This window comes from Mastigoproctus giganteus, chromosome 1 (assembly GCF_048544385.1).
Source record: "Mastigoproctus giganteus isolate SK-2022 chromosome 1, ASM4854438v1, whole genome shotgun sequence".
NCBI classification, from domain to species: domain Eukaryota; kingdom Metazoa; phylum Arthropoda; class Arachnida; order Uropygi; family Thelyphonidae; genus Mastigoproctus; species Mastigoproctus giganteus.
In genome coordinates this window covers 263,883,148-263,904,804 of record NC_143575.1, presented here as the reverse complement: position 1 = coordinate 263,904,804, position 21,657 = coordinate 263,883,148, and the positions used below count along the sequence as shown (strand labels likewise).

At 39.7% G+C, this 21,657-nt stretch overlaps 1 protein-coding gene across 1 annotated transcript in view; it reads right to left on the bottom strand.

The window, feature by feature from the left end:
* The window catches only part of msn (serine/threonine-protein kinase msn), a 555,676-nt gene that overhangs the window by 119,558 nt on the left and 414,461 nt on the right, over window positions 1-21,657 (bottom strand). Inside the window, 3 exon segments of the mRNA XM_090377310.1 lie at window position 2,297; window positions 2,380-2,469; window positions 2,471-2,605. Coding sequence (XP_090233436.1) covers window position 2,297; window positions 2,380-2,469; window positions 2,471-2,605 — 226 coding nt within the window.

The window sequence follows — 21,657 nt, the reverse complement described above, 5'->3', positions numbered from 1 at the left end:
TATTAACAAAAGGTCAAACATTGGTATATTCCCAAGAGAATTCAAAGAAGTTAAAATCTTTTAAAAATAAGAAAAAGAAAATTGTCAATGACAAGCACCATTTTTTTTTTTTTTTTTTTTTTTTTTTTTAATTAGGATTGGGGAGGAGGGTGTACTGAAGGAATTGCTTATTCTTCTATTTTATCATTTAAGTTTTAGAGCTAAAGATTAACATTGGTGTTTCTTCTCTTCCAGAAAAAAGAGATGTTTAGAAATCCCCCCCCCCCCAATACACATGATAGAATACAGGAAATATGTGACCTATGAAACATGGCATAAACCTAAGCAACTGCAAACATCTAAAAATATCACTCTTTACACTTTAAGAACACAAAATATTAACTAAACCCCATGCTAATAGATTTAGAGAATTTCTTAGACCCCATGATCACCTATAAATCATATTGGCAAATAACAGCTCTATATAATTGGCAATTATACTAAAAACTAAAGTTTTAATTGACACTGTAATGCAGCTTTATATACAGGGTTGTTAAAATGAAAGTATCTCTGGAGTAAATTCTAAGGCTCGTACTGAAGAGAAATTTGGACAACAGGTACAATAAAGAATGCGCTTGCCATTTATTGGAAGAAAAAAAATTAGTTACAAAATTTGTCACTATGTTGCACTGTGGCAATACAAATCACTTGAACAGCACTACAATTGTTCGGTGTGTCTTCCATTTTGGTCAACAACAGTTTCCATTCGAAGAACGGCATTTTCTACAGCAGAACGTAACATGTCAACTGGAATAGCCAGCACATGGCGTCTAATGCTGTCCTTCAGATCTGCCAGAGTTTGACATACTTCCCGATACACCTGGTTCTTCAAAAATCCCCATAACCAGAAGCCGCATTGGGGTGAGGTCCAGTGATTGGGGTGACCAAGATTGTCTGAAACAATGGCTGATGACCCATTTGTTTGTAAAGTGTTGCCTTAGCAATCTTTGGACACAGCGGTGGATGTGGGGGTGGTGCACCATCTTGCATGAATATGGGTATCCTGAAGGCACCCACGTTGTTGCACACTCTGGTTGTTGTTATTTGGTTTTTAGGAGCATTAAGCATCTAAGGCCATATTGCGCCGGGGATATACAGTGGTCATTCCCTGACCTTTCCACATCCTCCGTATTTGGCGGCCAAGGGCTCGAACCCTGGTCTAATCAAGAAGCGTGTGCTACGCACTGCTGCTCCTGCCCACCTGGCTACAGAGGCACCTGCAGCTCTGGTATTGCGAAACTTTCCAACATTTCATAATATCGCTGTCCTGTGACGGAACAGGTGCTGGGTCCAGTTGGTGCTACCTGTTCAAAAAAATATGGCCCAATCATGGATGTGGCTGTAAATCCACACCACATTGTCACTTTAGAGAATCTAACGGAAACCCTTGGATAACTCGAGGGTTTTTCTGTTACCCAAATGCAACAGTTGTGCATATTCACTTTTCCATTTAAGCAGAAGTGAGCTTCATCACTCCAAAGGATGGTCCATGACCAAGTGATATCCACTGTCATTCGCTCCAGAAACTGAGGTGTGTATGTGAAACAAATATCTGCATCATCATGCTTTAGCTGCTGTAGCATGTGCATCTTGTAAGGATAGTACCTTATGCATTACTAGCCTTACAGTGGAATATGGCATGTCCACTTCATGAGAAACAGCTGGCACACTTGTGCTACCACATGGAGATTGACTTGATAATCCACGACAGCCATAGCCACATCTTCAAAACGAGAGGATGTCCACTCGTTTTCGACTTCTACCTGGTTTAAGACCAAGATGTCCTGTCGCTTCAAATTTCACAATCATTTTGCGGACAGCAAAAACAGTCATAGGTCCATGCCTTATACACTTCTGATGCCAGAATTCTCTAATAGCCACCACTGCATTGTTGCTGTTCTGATAGTAGAGCTTCACTAATTGCGCCCTTTCCTGTAACACTGTTGGCAATGCTGTTGCAGTGCAGGCAAACATCTACTGTATGATTTTGAAGAGACTGTTTTGCTTTTATACAGTACAGTAGAGCTGAGTAGTGGGCTCTGTGGCAATAATTTACGATTATGCAAATAACTTACGTTATTTGCATAATCGTAACTAAGATAGTTATGTCATACAGTGACAAATTTTGTAACTAATTTTTTTTTGAATAAATGGCGAGCGCATTCTTTATTGTACTTGTTGTCCAGATTTCTTCTCAGCACGAGCCTTAGAACTTGCTCCAGAGCCCTCTACATAGGGATACTTTAATTTTAACAACCCTGCATAATAACATGGTAATCAAACCATAAGCACCAGAAACAAATGTATACATAATTACAACCTTAAATTCACTGAGCTTACCCATAATGCAGCACAAAGAATTTCAGAGTTGAACCTCTTCTTGTATTTGCGGATTTCTGGTGTATCAGGTGTTATTTCATGTGACGTTGGGGGTGACATTAACATTGATGTGGGATTGCCTTTGTGGAGAGGGAGATGGTCCACCACCAGCTCCAAAACCAAATGTGAGAAAGGAACGCTGCTTGTATTGTAATTGAGGAGGCGTTTTATTTACAGCTTGACGGTACTGAAACAGACAAAAAAAATTACACTTTTAATATATATTCAAGATCATTTAACTTCAACTTAATACTTAAAAGTTAATATGCTTGTAAAATAGATAATAAAAAGCAAGAAATTCCTTTAATGAATGGCATATGATGCAAGAAAGCAAGCATATACAGCATCAGTCAAAAAAAAAAAAAAAACCACTTCATTCCACCTATCCATTCCCACCAATGTTTGTCTAGTTCTTCCTTCAATTTACTTAAGCGATCAACTTCCACGATGACAGATGGAAATTTGTTCCAGCAATCAACCACTTGCTAGCTAAATGCTAGCAAGCACATCTGTTCAGCAACTATCCTTCAATTTGAATTTATGCTCCCTCACGTGCATAATCTGAGCAAGAGAAAAATCTCATCAGCATTGAGCTTGCTCAAACCATTCAAAGCTTTAACACCTCAATCAGATCACCCCACAGGTCTCCAGATGCTGCAATTTGCAGAACTGAAGCCTTGCTTGGTAAGAGTACCCCTTTGTTCCCCTCACCAATCTTCCCGTCCTTCTCTGTACTTGTTCCAGCAGCTTTACATCCTTCCTAAAATGAGGCTTCTAGATACGTATGCAGTACTCAAGGTGTGGCCTGACCACTGCCTTATACAAAGGGATAATCACCTCCTTATGCCTGCTAGCAAAATTCCTGTATATCATTGACATGAGCTACTCTTGAAGACTGCCTGCACTGTTCAGAAAACTTCATATCTCACTGCACAATTACCCTCAGGTCTTTTTCATTCTCCACTACCTTGAGTGAAGTATCACACTGTTTGTATGTTTCTCTGGGGTTACCAGTACTCATATGCAGTACTTTGCATTTGTTAATGGTTAAATTTCAGTTGCCACCTCTCAGCCTGTCTGCCTATCTTTTCTATTGCACTAGCATATTATCATTAACAACCCTGTAAACCTTTGTATCACCTGCAAACTTGGACATTAAGCATGATATACATTCATCAATATCATTGATAAATATAGAAAATAACAATGAGCCCTAACACCAAACCTTGGGGGGGTTCTAAATATTGGGGGACATAGATATTGCTTTCACAGTGATATATGAGTGATGTCCTGAAAGTAAGGTGCAGTCAGGCTTAAAATCAAAAAGAAATTATGAAATTTGTAAAAAACATTAATTGAATCATGTTCAACACATCTTAAACTAGTTTCATACATAGTGATCATATTATTCCACTGAGAAACAAGCTTTTGTATACTGATCCGCAGAACTTTTTACAGAGTTGCATTAACCAACTTTTTGATGCTGTTTAATTTTTTTTTTTTTTTTTTGTCACCAAATCTCTTTCTTGTTAAGTAAGATTTCTTTATTCTGAAAGGATGGTAGTTACAAGGTGCAAAATCTGGACTATAATATAGGTGCTTTAAAATTTCCTATCTGCATTTCTTCAAAAAAAATTACTGGTTCCTTGAGCAGCTTGTGTAGTTTCACTGCTGTGAATATAATTTCACTTCCCACTCATATCAAGAAAGAAATATCCAAAGAATTTCCCACATTCTGAGATTTGTGAAAATCATGAAAGTTGTTTCAGTACCATTGTGATGACAATTTTCAATATCTAAACTTTTCATAAAAAATTTATTGTAAATTATCTTTGGAATGTTGAGACAATTGGCCATTTACAAAGTTTCACTTAGCTGTTTTGTTTGAATAAGGTTTTCAATTGATTAATGTTTTCTTCTAGCAATGAAGAACAAGACCTTCTTGGAAGTGCTTCATTATTATTAGCCATGTGGTGCAAGGAAGCCTGAGGCTTATGCTGCACAGCAAAAAAAAAAATTCTGAATTACCCTGTGTGTGTGTGTGTGTGTGTGTGTGTGTGTGTGTGTGTGTGTGTGTGTGTGTGTGTGTGGTGTGTGAGAGAGAGAGAGAGAGAGAGAGAGAGAGTAAAAGAAGGAAATCACCAAGAAAGAGAAGAATGATGATATCCAGCTCAGGGACCCTGGATATGCCAAGCCCATACTCACCAGATGTAGGGGGAAATTCAAAAGCAGTGCAACTCCATATCCTTCAGCAATATTTGCAGCAGAAATGACAGAGGAATTCAAGGAGTTGTGCTGCTGTGAATACAATTTCACTTCCCCTTCAACAGTTTGAATTGTTTACACAAAAAACAGATACTTGTTTATGGCTCATAGCATGTTAACCATACAATGAGAGAAGCTAAGAAGTTTTTTGAAGAAAATATCACTGGAATTAATCCCATTTGCATTTAAAAATCTCACAATACTCCATACTTCAACATCTGCCCAAAATTAGAGGAGTAACAACATGTTTATCCTTCTCCAAAAATGCAGAGACACAGCTATCAATTTGTAACTATGCACGTGGGTAACGCTTACTGGAATCATTAGCCAGGCACACAGGAATTTCTAAATTGCTTTTTTCGGGACATACCGCAGAAGTTCAACAAGTGCTACAAATTGGGGCAGTGTGACATTAAGGGCAAATTATTACTCTGGATAAAAGGATGGTTGAGTGGGAGAAGACAGAGTGATTATTAATGGACACTATTTTTCATGGACAATGCTATTAGTAGAGTTCCCCAGGGTTCAGTGCTGGGCCTCTGTTTTCTATATTTATTAATGATATTGATGAAAGTATATCAGGCTTAATGTCTAAAACTTGCAGATTATACAAGATGGCAGGGGTGGTTAATGACAGTAACAGCTTAAGCTCCTGCATCAATATCTAAACAAATCAGGCAGTTGATATTTACCTTTCACAAATGCAAAGTACTGCATATGGTTAATAGTAATAACAGATTAATGTACCAATTGTGTGGTACTACACTCAGGAAGTGGAAAAACGACAAGATCTGAAGGGTAATTGTGCAGTCAGATATGAAGTCCTCTGTGTAGTGTAGGCAGGTGCCAGGGCAGATCAGTGCTTTGTCTATGATATACAGTAAGTCCCCAACATACATGAGAGAGAAATGTTCCAGGACTTCTTGAATAAGTCGAGTTTTATGTAACTCGGGAATGACAATAAAATATTGCTGCTACAGTGATATGCCAATATTACAAAAACCACATAATATCCTCAGAAGAACGAAGAAAAATAGTTATATAGTTCAATTAAAAACTATCTGGGGACAGCGGTGAAGTCACCCCAGGGGCTCACATCTGGTGAGTATGGCTTGGCACACCCAGGGTCCTGAGCTGGATATCATCATTCTTCTCTTTCTTGGTGATTCCCTTGTGCCTCTCTCTCTCTCTCTCTCTCTCTCTCTCTCTCTCTCTCTCTCTCTCTCTCTCTCTCTCCTCTCTCTCTCTCTCTCTCTCTCTCTTTTGGCTGGTGCAGCATAAGCCACAGGCTTCCTTGCACCATATGGCTAATAATAATAATAAAAAGTAGCCGGATTTTTTTTTTTTTTTTTTTTTTGCTGTTTTAAATTTTATAATCCTAAAAAAAAAAATTTACATAAGTCCAAATTTAAGTAAGTCAGGTACTTACTGTACAGATACTTTGCTCGCAGGGAGAAGGAAGCAATTATCACATTGTATAAGGCAATGGCAAGGCCTTATCTTGAGTACTGCAATACAGGTCTGGAGCCTAATTTTAGGAAGAAGGTACATCTGCTGGAACAGCTATAGAGAAGGGCAATGAGACCTAATGAAGGAAACGAAAGTGGGATCTTATGAAGACAGGCATCAGTTCTGCAAATTGCAGCATCTGGAAACTAAGCACCAGATGATGCAAGGTGATCTTATTGAGATGTTTAAGGCTTTGAATGGATCAAGCAAGCTCAGTGCTGATGTTACTCTTCTTGCTCAGACTACAAATGAGGAGTGGATAAATTCAAATTGAGGAAGGATGGCTACAGGATAGATGTGCAGAGGCGTGCCTTTAGCCAGAAGGTGAGCGATTGTTGGAAAGCTTTCATCTCTGTGTGTGTGGAAGCAATCAATTTGAATAAACTAACAAATTATTGGAGGGGGATGGACAGGTGATAAGGGAGGGATTTTCTTTTCTTTTTTTTTTTTTTTGGCTATACTTTATAAGCTTGTTTTCTTACATCATATGCCACTATTACTACTACTAATAATAATAATAATATTAATAATAACAACAACTAACTACCGACAACTGAAGGACAAGCTCATCCAGCCCAAACAACTGGAAGTGCTTCCTGCACAACTGCACTAGTGATCACCCAGGAGGGAAGAAGCAGCCAACGCATGAAGTGGAACATTCAAATGAATATTTTCATCATGCAAGCATACTATGAAATAATGAAACTAGAGACAGATATGACAATGTATAGGACAAAACCAAACGCGAAGTGGTTAGAACAATTTCAGACTGTCTGGGTCACCAAACAGCAGACCAGAAATCAACCATTGTCAAGAAGAACAGACTTCCATCCCTTGTGGTGGAGGTTGATAGCCTAAATAAGTTTAAGGCTCAGCTGGACAGGTATTTTGAACGAACAGAGGGGTGAAGTGGATTTTTTTTTTTTTTTTTTGGCTGATGCTGCATAAGCTTGCTTTCTTGCATCAAATGCCTCTACTAATGCTAATGAACCTGATAGCTCCTGGAATCTTGCAAAAAAAAAAAAAAATCAAGCAGGATGTGAGCAACCAACTACAAAGAATAATGAATACAGACACAGAACAATTTCAGAACCAGAACTGGAGGGGGGGAGAGCAAGTACAAAAACTACAACCTGGAGCACCTGAAGTGCAAACAGATGAGATCGTGATATCCAGAATAGAAGAGTGGAAGAAAGCCCTAGCAGATTGAGGTAATGGACCCCACAAAGACCCACACAATACCAAAGCAGAGACCCAACAGAATCCTGTGGCAAGTGACAGACCACCTCAATATGTGAATAATACCAGATTATCTCAACAACAACAAAGTAACACTAGACTGGTAACACACACACAGGTAAGTATTTGGTAAACTCAAAGATCTACTGGATATTTCCCTGTGTGAGAAGAGAAGCATATAATTTGTGTTTTCTTATCTACTTGGCTGGATTTTTTTTTTTTTTTTTTTTTTTTTAGAGACCACCATGACACAAAATGCAAAAACAAGGAACCACTAACCCAATACCAACAGGGTAACAGATTAGCATTAGCAGAGGCATTTGATGCAAGAAAGCAAGCTTATGCAGCATCAGCCAAAAAAAAAAAAAAAAAAAAAACCACTTCCACTTCACCCCTCTACTCATTCGAAATACCTGTCCAGCTGAGCCTTAAACTTATTTAGGCTATCAACTTCCACGACAAGGGATGGAAGTCTGTTCCACCAACCAACCACCCGCTGGCTAAAGGCACATTTCCGCACATCTATCCTACATCTGTCTTTCCTCAATTTGAATTTATGCCCTCTCAGGTGATTATTCTGAGCGAGAGGAAGAATCCCATCAGCATTGAGCATGCTCAAACCATTCAAGGTTTTATACACCTCTATGAGATCACCTCGCTGGTGCCTAGTCTCCAGACCTGTAATTTGCAAAACTTAAGCCTTTCTTCATAAGAGCACCCCTTTGTTCCATTCACTAATCTTGTTGCCCTTCTCTGTACTCTTTCCAGCAGCTCTACATCCTTCTTGAAATGAGGCCTCCAGACCTGTATACAGTACTCTAGGTGTGGCCTGACCATTGCCTTATACAAGGGAATAATCACCTCCTTATCCCTGCTAGAAAAATTCCTATATATCATTGACAATACACCATGAGCTACTCTTGCAGCCCATCTGCACTGCTCAGAGAACTTCATATCTGCCTGCACAACCACCCCCAGGTCCCTTTCATTCTCTACCACTGTCAGTGTAGTACCACAGAGTTGATACGTTGCTCTGGGGTTGCTGTTTCCCATGGGCAGTATTTTACATTTGTCAATGTTAAACTTCATTTGCCACCTCTCAGCCCATCTGCTCAACCTTTCCAGATCCTGTTGCAGCAGCATAGTGTCAGTAGTGTCCTTGACAACCCTGCCTACCTTTGTATCGTCTGCAAACCTCGACATTAAGCTTAATATACCATCATCAATATCATTTATAAATACAGAAAACAATAATGGACCCAACACTGAGCCCTGAGGGACTCCACTAATAACACTAGTCCACGATGAGCAGTGTCCATTGATTACCACTCTCTGTCTTCTCCCCCTCAGCCACCCCTTTATCCACAGCAGCAACTTGCCTCCAATGTCACATTGCTCCAATTTTTTTTAGAGACCACCATGACACAAAATGCAAAAACAAGGAACCACCAACCCAATACCAACAGGGTAACAGATGTAAGAAGCTGATTAGAAAAGTGAAGACCATCCTCAAGAAAGACAACATCCACAGCAACATGAGACCTATAAACAGAGAATATCTTGAAACCCCTCAAGCAGAAACTTCCAGCACTTAGCAAGAGATTTCGCCATTACAGGGAGAGTGCCCAGAGGAAAACAGACAATTGGATATTTGATGAAAATCAGAGAGCCTTCTAGCAGAAAATTGGACAAGAGGAGAAGGAGGGCAATGGATCCTCCAACCAGGAGGTACTCAAGGAGTCCTAGGGAAACTTGTGATGCAGCAAAGTTAGCCATAACAGCTGTGCCCACTGGATAGATCTAGAAAGGAAGAAAACCAAGAACATACATGAGATAACAAAATGAGTGATTCAGGAGTAAGAAGTACAATAGTTGGTACTGGCGAATACCAGGAATAGATGACATCCACAACTACTAGTATAAGAAATTCAACTGCACACAGAGGAACATAGTGCAGCAGTTCACCCAAATAATAATGCACCTTGACACAATCCCAGATTCTCTGACTCAAGGAACCATTTACCTGAAGGCTAAGGACAAAGACACTACAAAACCAGTAAAGTATAGACCAATCACCTGGCTCCCAATAACGTACAAGATCCTGACCACGACAAAATGGAAAACCACCATCAAGAACGTCGTGACCAGACTGATACTCATCAGAAAAGGAATCTTCCAGGGAGATGCTCTGAGCCCACTATGGTTGTCTCAACCCACTGTCCACATGCTTAATAACAGCTAGTACAGGTATACCCTAAACGAAGGGAGGAATAACCTGCACACCCTTTCTCTCACCTGATGTACATGGATGACATTAAACTCTATGCCACAACTAAGAATCTACTCCAACAGCTACTCTGGATTACTGAAGAGTTCAGCCAGCAACGACATCAGGATGTAATTTGGCCTAGATAAATGCAAGACCCATGGATTGCATCAAGGACATCCAGTCAGACGAAACTAGCAGCTGAAGACTGGTGAAGAGATTGAAGCCATGACAGAGGGAGAGCCATATAAATAGCTGGGGATGATGCAAGCCCACCAGTTAGAACACAAGGAGATTAAGGTCTGCTTGACTAAGAAATACCAACTGACACTGAGCAGCCCGCTAAAACAAAGCAGAATGGTGAGAAAATGGCCACGGTCAAACACGCTTATGCAGTCCCAGTGCTACTGTACTCCTTCAGGATCATAGGTTTAACGAACTTCAAGCTACAACAGATTATGACATTGACCAGGATACTGATGTCCAAAAGAGCCACCAATAATACTACCCGAAGCTGGCCACCAATAGACTACCCATAGCCAATAAAGGAGGGAGGGCATTAACTGACCTAACTGAACAAGAGAAGACAATTAAGAACCTGTATGATTACTTCCAGGAAAACACAACACCAATCTACCAAGCCTAAAAGAAAGAAAGATAAATGCCACACAACACTCAACTTCAACAACAGAACCACACTGACACAAATAGAAGAAACAAAGCCAGAAAGACACTACAATGATCTACATCAAGGCTAAATGGAAGGGTTCCAACACATGACTCACAAATGGAAATTTGTGGAAAAAAAATCTGATGGGGGGGGGGTTAAATTATTCTCCAAAAAAGTACAGATTTTATTATGAATGTTTAGAAAGTACAGATTTACTCAACCATTGTCTTACCTGGCAAGAGTATCCCTTTTCTGCCCCTATCTACTCTTGTTGCTTTTCTCTGCGTCATTTCCAAATCCCAACAGATCTATATTCTTCCTAAAATGAGGTTTCCAAATCAGCATTCAGTATTCAAGATGTTGCCTAATCATTGCCTTATACAACGAGACAATCACCCCCTTGTCCCCATTTCCTGTATATCATAGGCAGAATTATAAGCCTGTCTACACTAATCATAGAACTTCATATAGACTATATAATTATCACTAGGTCTTTTTCATTCTCCTACCTAAGTTTGATGCCATCAAAATGGCATGTTATTCTCAGATTGTTGCTAACCAAATGCAGCATCTAGCAATTATTAATGTTAAACTCAATTTCCATGTTTAACACCCATCAGCCTAATTTATCCACATCTTGTTGAAGTAGTATACTCTGATCACTGTCATTAATTACTTGGCCCACATATTTTGAATAACCAAAGAAAATGTTTTAGACAATAGGAAATCAAAAATTTCTAACCTATATTAGTGATATAAAATTGTCAGAATATAAAAAGAAACAATTTTAATGTACAGAGTAGTCCATAAGTAAGGAAACATATTTGACTGTAAACAACATTTTAAATATATATTTTAATTAATGCAAGCACAACAGAAAGGGCACATACAAAAAAAAAAAAAAGTCTGTTTATCATGGCCACCATTTTTGTCTTTATAAACTACTATTTTGAGCACAGAGCAACGCACAGCAAGACACAACTCCTCAGAAATGCTCTCAAATTCAATACAGGTAGTCCCATTTTACGAGTTCCCGGGTTTACAAGTTTTGTTTTCCAAGTATCAACAAAATCGAAAATATGAACATTGCAAAAAAACGAATGTTAAACGTTCACAAATACCGTATTCCAAACCACATGCGTAGGGTATACAATACAATGTACCCTGCTTTACGATATTAATCAGTTCCAGAGACACCATTATATTTGGTAATTCATTTCAAGACCTTGAAAGTTGAAATTTTCACTGTGTAACTAAACTATTTATCTCTCTAAAATTTCACTGTTAAGGTCATGAGCATGGACTGTAAGTTGTATTAGTTGCCAATTCAAATCATTAAAATGCATTACACTTTCATCATTATCATATGTATGTTCTGTTATAAGAATCACTTTTAAACACATTTGTGATATTTTTCCGAAGCACATTTCTGGAGGTCACGACGATAAAACAAAAACAATTTGCACTTTCCGGTTTATTCGGCTTTTTTGTTAGGGCAAGCAATTTTAAATGGGTAGTAAACTCGATGTTATTGCATTTGTGAAAATACCAATAGCTGGAATTGTGTGTTTTTTATGTTATTATTATGGTGACATGTGTTACCCTTTATTGAAATCTTCAAATCGTATAAAAAAAATATATAAATTTTCAGAATCTTTTCTTCATACCATTTTTTTAAAGCTTTGTAAACTTGTTACTCCACACGAATCGTGTTCCCCCTCCCCTCCCTATAAAAACCACAAACACGAGGTATTAGAACCTATAGTACTTAGTACCATGCTTGGGTTGGAGGTTGAGAAGACGAAAGAAGATATTTGTTGACATTAAACTTAACTTTTGTAGACTGTAATTTTCAGGAAATACGTAGGAAGGAAGATTGTTCCAGAAAACAGCAGTTCAATGAATAAACCAGGAAGATGAAAAGTTAGTTCGGTGAGTTTGAAGTTGGACAGTAAATGGATGCTGGCTGATGGCGGCATGAGTTTCGACTGTTTTGAAAGAGAGCGGGAATTATAGAAGCCAATTCAGAAGAACAGTGCCCATGAAAGTATCTGTAGAAAAGGCATGCAGCAGAAACAGTACTTCTATGAGACAGCAAGTGCAGAAACTATTAGAGAGGAGTCATTAATTAATCTAACAGCCCTCTTCTGAATGAAATCTAGAAGCCTGAAAGAGGTTTTGGGGGCACCACCCAGATGTGGGAACAACATTCCATGGTAGGGCAGATTTGCAATTTGCACAGAGTGAACAGTTGTGTTTGGAAGAAAAGTAATGCTGAGAGCGAAAGAGAAAACCAAGTTTTTAAGATGCAGAGGAAGCAATATTTGTAATGTTGTAATGTGCTTGTGCAAAGAGAGATTAGAAGTCAGGATAATCCCCAAAACAGAATATCATCTTGCCTAGAAATCAGAGTGTCACCAAAGACAAGGATAGGAGCAGAAAAATCCTTTTTGTGAGATATAAGACAAGACTGAGTTTTAGAAGCATTGAAATCAACTATGTTGTCTTTGCCCCACTGGAGAATTACCTGGAGATCGGCATTTAAGGAATTGGTAGCAGATATTCGAGAAGTTGAAGCTGATTGAGCAGGGCAAGGTTTCTCAAAATGGAAAGTGGAATGCAATGGGCTATCATTGGCAAAACTATGGATAGGATTTCCAGTCAATGGAAGAAGGTCATTAATATACAAGAGCAAAAGAGTGGGGGAAAGAACTGAACCTTGGGGGGACACCATCATTAGTGGAAAAGTTAGAAGACAGAGAGCCATCTACCATCACCCTCAGTGAGCGATCAGAGAAAACTGGATAACCAATTACAAAAAAACAGTTGGCAAACCATAAAATGGAAGCTTGTTTGGGAGACCTTTAGGCGAAACATGAACGAAAGCCTTTGAGATGTCAAGAGCAACTGCTTGTTTCCCAGAAATTTTCCATTGAATTTGTCCATAAATGGGTAACAAATATCACCCGTGGATCAACACTGACGGAAATCATACTGGCGATCATTGATCAGATGGAAGGTTTCTAGGTAGTTTAAGAGTTAGTGGTTAATTGATTTCTCCATTACTTTAGAAAGAGTAGAAGTAATTGCAACAGGACGATAATTGGATGGGAGGGATTTGTCACCCTTTTTAGGAACTGGCTGGATATGGGCAAATTTCTAAGCAGAACGAAAAACACCTTTGGAATAAGAAAGTGAAAAAAGGCAGCAAAGAACAGGAGTAAGTCCAGGTTTGATTGATTTGGTAGTTGTTGGCGCATCGGCTTCTCTGGCCATATTGCACCTCCCAAGGTTTTTGCAGTACTTTGATCCAAGCCCAAGGTGGGAATCGAACCCGCGACCTTTGGGTGGCCGGCCAGGTACTTTACCCACTCGGCTAGAGTAAGTCCAGGAGCACAGGTTTTGAGAACAAGTGGAGAAATACCATCAGGACTTGGAGCTTTCTTAGCATCAAGATTCGTCAAAATCCTTCTGACATCCTTTTGACAGAAGACCACAGGAGGCATTGAATGGAGAATGGTGGGAGGTGTTTTACCAAGATCATTAATACAGGAGTTGGAAGAAAAATGGGATGCTAGCAGGTCAGCTTTAACCTTGGCTGAAGTGACAACAGAAACAACTGGTTTGACAGAGATGAGAGCAGAGATGGACAAAAGTTGAGGCCAATAGCTTTGGCAAGAGACCAGAATGTTCAGCTACCATTAGGGCAAGAAGCAAGTTTTCTACTCTTAGCTTGTTCAAAATCTAGTTTGGAGTGATTAATAACTGTTTTACAATTGTTGCGAGCTTTGGTGTAGGCAGAAAATGAAACTGAAGATTTGGAAACAAGCCAATTACGATATGCAACGTTCTTCTCTTGAACAGCCTTAGCACATTTATTGGAAAACCAAGGTTTAGATAAAGGACGAGATTTTAAAGTGGAATGTGCAATAAAGGATTCCATTTCTACAAGAATAATTTCACTGACACGATCTGAGCAAATGTTGGCATCGGAAGTTTTGAAACAGTAACCTGACCAAGGAAAAGAAGAAAAGAAATCTTGCAGGTCATCCCATTTTGCATTCTCGTAATGCCAAACAATACGAGATTGGGAATAGCCATGAGATAAAGGCTCCATTGGAGAAGAGAATCAACAAGTTGTGATCTGAGGTGCCTAAAGAACCACTCACTTCAACAGTGTACTTAGAAGGGGTTGTTTGTGAGAAAAAGATCAAGCGTGTTGGCTGTATGGTTAGGATTGTCCAGTATTCTTGCAGGTAAATGAACAATCTGTGCAAGGTCATTAGTAATTCCAAAGGCCTCAGCATCTCGACCAGCTGGGTCAGTATGACTAGAAAGCAGAAAATTTAGAAGCCAGCTGGAGTTGTGAACATTAAAATCACCAAGGAAAATTACCTCACTGTTAGGAAAGTTGGACTGGAGAAAGTCAAGTTGCAAAGAGAGGAAGTCAAAGAGCTCCAAGTGATTAGCAGAGTTGAGAGAACAGTAGAGACAACAGATGAATTGAACACAATGAGTTAGAGATTTTAAGCCAGAGAAGATCAAAAAGAGGAGTTTCTAAATTATCAAGTCTGTGACAAGGAATATTGGAACAGACATATGCACAAGTACCACCTTTTAGGTAAAAGGAATCATACAGCAAATAATTTGGGCAACTGAGATGAGCAGTGGTTGAATCAACCGATAACTGAGATTCTGTCAGAAAAAGTACATGGGGTTTGGCAGACTGCAAGTGGAAATCGTTGAGATTAGAATTGAGGTCACGTATATTTGTGAAATGAACTAGGAAGTGTTTGGAAGGTTTAGATCTTTTCGCAACTATACTTACTCTATTAGTTTGACAATTCATGGTGTATTCAATAGTAAGAAAAAGTGGGGGGGGTTACATGCTGTAAGAAGTAATGAAATTTTTGGACATGGCATACACATGGTAAGAATATACCCAGATCCTTGACATAACGTGGCCTCGACAATGCCCCCAAGCATACACACTACTCAGACTCCCTCCAGTCACTATCTGGCAGAGTATAGGTAGCAAGATTATACACTAGCTGATCCGGAAGCCTCCTAAAGAGTTAACAATTGGTTTGGTCCAGTGTACTAAGTAGCGGCCGGCCTGTGAATACCGTTTTAGAGCTGTACCCTCGAAATGTAAGGAAGATTGGATCTCACCATGATGTTCATCATAACCTCAAAAGTCTTCAGTCATTCTCCACGATAGAAGAGATGGGGAGACCTGAACTTAGCTCTGGAGACTAAACATGGGTTCCACCACTTCACGCCTCCAATAAGCAAAGTGGTGGTATTTCACCGGTTGATTAGAGCCATTTACCACCTAGTATTGCCTGGTAACAGAGAGGTGGCATTCCTCCATGTGGTGTGGGTGACACACCTCCAACCCTGCTTACGTTGGTTCACACCTGGGTGGTCACTCACAGTGTGCACGTACATGGAGGTTATACCCAGGGTTACTAACAGTCCCACAATCATGAAGGTGCAAGCAGAGGATTTAGCTGTCACAGACTGTCTGAACTTCGCCGAAATTGGGTCCACTTGTCTTGAATGTCACCCGAATATCAGTTCCATCAGCGTTTTAGACCCCCAGGTAGCAAATACAGCTTGTCTGGCATATCTGAGAGAATGTCTGTGACAACCTCAAGAACCAGTGTTAGTTGAAATTTGTGTGTGTCGTTAAAAAATGCTTATGCATGTAATCACGAAATTTATAAATAAAAGAGATCATCTTGGAAACAAACACCTCTTGAAACATTTCTGAAGACTCCTTGTGCAGCAAACCAATGAGTGTGCATTTAGTCGATGACGATTACAAATAAACATTCTTTAACATTTGTAAGTTGTTAAAATTTCTTTATTATTATAATTTGCTTGATTTTACAGGCTACGTTTCCATTTCTTTGGATAAATTAAATCAATCATTGTTTAAACAAACTAATTAGCTAAATAATTTCATTGTTGCGAATGTAACCCCTGTTTTTACCATTATGTCCATGGGAAATAAATTCCCATTTTACGAGCGCAACTAGGAACAAATTAACTCAAAGTCGGGAACTACCTGTACCTAGACTGTTGAAGCTGTAGCAGAGGACTATGCTTATTACTAAATACTTTATCCTTTAAGAATTCCCAAAAAAGTAATCACAGGGCATTAAATCCAGGAAACATAGTGGCCATTCAATGGAGCCTGACTGTCTGATAACTCTGTTTACGAATTATCGGACAATTTTTGCATAATAAGATGATGTTCTATCCTGCATAAAAAAAATTAATACTGAAAATTTATTTTGGACTGCCTTTATGGTTGAGAGTAATAAACACAGTTATTATGATATACAGTTCCATTTAGTTTAAATGTTGCTTCATCAGTCCACAAAACATTATCCATTATATTTGGGTTTGTAACACTCGTAGCCAAAAACTATTCAGAATTCTAATCTTCTACCTGGGTCATTCTTGGTCAAAAGTTTACAGAAACATGGGATGATGAATCTTGTATCTCAGCTCCTTTATCATTCCTACAAGGGCTGTTCAATAAAGAATGGTCATAATTTTTTTTTTCACAAGAGGTCCTTTTCAAAGAGATCCCCATTTGATGAAATACAATTACTCCAATGTTTCTGCCATCCTTCAAAAACACAGGGTTTGGTTTGGTTTAAAATTTTAATGGCACATTAGCAACAGTGGATATTATGCGCCAAGAAAAAGATAAAAATTGATTCTGGTAACTAAAAGAGGTTACCTGGTCAAAAGTTTATGCGTAAGTTTAAAAGGTGGTATATATTCTAAAGACATATAAAGCTTATTTTATATACACGTATATAAATCAGTAAGCTGCAAAAAATTAAAGAGCTGACAACCTTGTCATTGTCGGATAAAATCTAACTGAGTGTATAAGGTTCAGTCAGATGGTTAAAAGTGGTAAAGCGCATATTATTAAGATCTGGGCACTGGATTAAAACATGTTTCGGGGATAAAACTGTATCACAGGACTCACATATAGGAGGGTCATCAGCCCTCAGCAAGAAAGAATGTGTCAGATGACTGTGTCCTATGCGAGTCTGTGCCAGAACAACTTCCTACTTACGATTTCTGTGCAGACTAGACTGCCACGGTTCAATTACAGGCTTTATCTGATGTAATTTATTGGTTGTCTGTCTGTTCCATGTATCTTGCCATAAGTGTGAATCTTTTTGTGTATTACTTGCCTGTAGTCTGTATAGGGGACTGAGAGCAACAATTATTAGAGGAAATTGCAGATTTGGCTGCAGTGTCAGCCAAATCATTTCCCCTAATCCCAATGTGGCTGGGAATCCAGAAGAAGCGGATATCGTATTCACGTTCATGGAGAGAGTGAATCTTCTGCTGAACTTGAGACAGAACTCAGTGAGGATTATATCTGACAGATAATAAAGCCTGTAAGACACTCAAAGCATCCGAATATAAAAGGAGCCATTTACTAATATGATCCAAGGCTAACTGTATAGCGCACAGCTCTGCAGTGAATATGCTGCATTCAGAGAGAATCTGCTTTGATATAGTGGTGTCTGCAAAGACAGCAGCAGATCCTACATTGAATTCTGACTTCAAGCCATCTGTGTAAACTGGCGCGAACTCAGAATTTTCAGCTCTGTGTGCTGAAAAAAAGCTGCAGGTAGAGAGACGATAGTGTCCGACTTTTCCCAGATTTTAAGAGAAAAGTAGCAATGTTGGAATGTGAGCATGTCAGGGTGGAAGGGGCTGATTTGGTGTTCGAGCAACCTTGTCAACCTTGATTTTAAGTTCTTTGAGAAGACACAAATACCAAAAGGATGATTGGCAGTCTGATGGGCATTGGACAAACTTTCTCCATTGTGGCTCAAAAACGGATGGCCACGTCGGATGGTCTTTTTTTTTTTTTTTTTTTTATGTGAATATTTTTTTTTTATGGTCTGGCAGAGATTTCAGTTTAAAAGCATATTGAAGAGACAACTGCTTACATCAAAGCAATAACAGTGGTTCATTTGCTTCAACGTATAGGTTCTGGACAGGAGATGTTCGATATGCCCCAGTAGCGATACGGATAGCCTGATGATGGATAGGATCCAGCCATTGGAGTATACTGATCCTAGCTGAATTGTATACCTGGGACCCATAATCTAATCTCGATCGCACAAGTGCATGATAGATGCATAGTAGGGTGCAATGGTCCGCACCCCAAGATGTAGAGGACAAAGAGTGAAGAATATTACAACCTCTCATGCACTTTGTACAAAGTTGACGGATGTGATCTAGAAAGGTCAGCTTTTTATCAAATATGAGTCCCAAGAATTTTGTATCTGACACTACTGGAATAGCATTTTGTCCAAGCTTTAATTCAGGTTCAGGATAAAGATTACACTTACAACAAAAGTGTATGCAAACGGTCTTCTGTGGCGAGAACCTGAATCCATTAGCAAGTGCTAATGGATTCAGGTTCAGCTAAGGAATTAAGGTGATTAATGGCATGTTGCAGTTGTCTTTCAATAACCCTCATGTTGCATGACTGACAAAATATGCTAAAGTCATAAACATAGAGGGCGCTGTTTACAGTTGGAGGAAGTTGTTCTGTGATGAAATTTACTTTGATGGCAAAAAGCGTGACACTTAATACTGATCCTTGCGGTACTCCCTCCTCTTGGCAAAATGAACGAGAGAATGAGGATCCTACACAAACTTGGAAGGATAGCTTGGCTAGAAAGTTTTTAATAAAAATGGGGAGAAGCCCTCTAAGACCAAGGTCATGCAAATCTTTTAAGATGCCAAATCTCCAAGTTGTGTCATACGCTTTCTCCATGTCAAAGAACACTGACACCAAGTGCTCACGTTTTAGGAAAGCATCCTGGATGGATGTTTCCAGTCTAATAAGATGGTCCAGAGTGGACCTGTTTCTGCAGAAGCTGCACTGAACATTGGAGAGAAGGTGGTTTGATTCTAAATATCACATTAAACAAAGATTAACCATTCTCTCCATAATTTTGCACGGACAGCTGGTCAGAGTGATAGGACGATAATTAGTAGGCATTTTAGGATCTTTTCCTGGCTTTGCAAAGGCAAGAACAATTGCCCTCCGCCAGGCAACCGGAAACTGCTCTTCAGTATAGATTTTGTTATACAAAAGGAGCAGGTGATCCACAGATGTTGGGAGAGGTGCTTAACCATTTCATAATGGATTCCATCTGGTCCAACTGCGCTTGCTTTAGAAAGTGAGAGAGCTCTTTAATTCCTGCATATTGAATGATTCATTATAGGAACAAAGGCCCTTTAGTGTGAAATTTAGTGCCTGTTTTTATCTTTTATGTTTCATGACCAGAAACTCTGGGGAACAGGATTATATCCCAGAGATATTTGAAAATGTTTCCCCAAGAGCATTGGCTATTGCAGTGGGCTCTGCAATAGTGCATCCATTATAGTCTAGGATCGATGAGGGGTGTGATATATATTTTCCCTTCATTTTTTGAATTTTATCCCAGACCACTTTAGCACTGGTAGACTGGGTAATCGATGATGTAAAACGGATCCATGATTCCTTCTAACTCTGGCAGCGAGTGTACCGAGATATCACTCATGCACGTTTAAAGGCTATAAGGTTGGCCGTGATGGGATATCAACCGAATATCCCCCATGCTTTGTTTTGCACCTTTTTAGCTGCATTGTGAATTCCACCATGATTTGGGAAAAGGTGGAAACCGGGCAAATGTTTATGGGATTGCGATTGCAGCTGCATGGACGATGTTTTCTGCAATGAACATGACTGCATCATTGACAGTGACCGTAGCGATTTCAACATTTGCCTGATGTTGAAAGGCATTCCAGTCAGCCTGATCAAACTTCCACTGTGGTAACCTAAAAGGCAGACATGGTCTCCCAGTGTGTAAGCAAGTTATCACACTGAAGTAATCACTTCCATATGGGTTCTCCTCCACTTCTCATGTGAGAGAAGGGAAAAAAAGGGGGAGCAGTTAGATAGATTAATGGCAGAAAATGTACGAGTAGTCATGTGGGTTCCCACATTTAAAAGGAAAAGGTCATTGTCATTTAGCATATGACTCGTCCCGTTCCACTGATGCTAGCACTACCCCACAGGGTATTATGTCCATTGAATCCTCGAGAAGTAAGAAAGAGGAAGGCAACTGCATTACAAGATCATCAAGGTCTTCCTGAGAGATGTTAGTCCCAGGTGGCAAATAAATAGAGCAGACGGTTAATAAAATTCCCACTGTAAGGCGAATTGCAACAGCCTCTATACTGGTTGTAATTAGCAAGGGCTGAACTGGGGTCTGGTTCCCCACAAGGATAGCGACTCCTCCACGAGCAGGACCATCAGCAATTCTATCCTTACAAAAAATTGAGACATTATGCATGGTGGGATCATCATTTGCCTTTAGGTAAGTCTCCTGCAAGCAAAAGCAAACTGGCTTGCTTTGGCAGGAGGGCCTTGATGTCATCAGTATTTCGCCAGAATCCACGACAATTCCATTGCAGGAATTTAGCCATTATTTTGGCTTGGTGGGTTGTTGTTGTTTGGTTTTTAGGAGCATTAGCAACTAAGGGCACATTGCTCCAGGGATATGCGGTGGTCATTCTCTGACCTTTCCGCATCCTCCGTATTTGGTGGTCATGGGCTCGAACCCTGGTCTAATCAAGTAGCGTGTGCTATGCACTGCCGCTCCTGCCCACCTGGCTACGGAGGCGCCGGCTTGTTGGGTCCATCAGGCGACTTCCAAGGTGCTGTGGGCTTTCTTTTGTCAGTCTAGGGCTTATCTATTTTGGGGAAGTATGGATGCTGTCCGGTGTCCATTTCTTCCCCTGCAAAGAGTTCCAAGACTGATTTGTCCAGTACCTCCTTGTCCTCTACATCCATTGTTTCTGTTATTATTGGTTGCATTTCTTTACCACTTGGTTTTGGTAGTGGTGTAGCACTAGGAAGTACAGATATAAGAGTGGTAGCTGACTGTTTTTTTGGTGCGCTTTTGTGAACTCAATAAATAGCTTACAATCAGATGAATGACTCTCTTGGTGGTACAGTCATCTCAGTTTGTGTACCAATAGTGCACTTTGCAGAAACCTTCTGAGCATATGAAGCCTTCCCACTATTTATTGGTGGTATGCGTTTTCTAGCCTCTGGGATATTCAGCTCTGTTTTCAGATCTCTTTTTCATCCTTCCACCATTGGCATGCTCTGGAATAGGCAGGGTGCTCTTGTTGGCAAATTACACAGATCGGTTTGGAAGCTGAACATTCCTTGCTCTTGTGG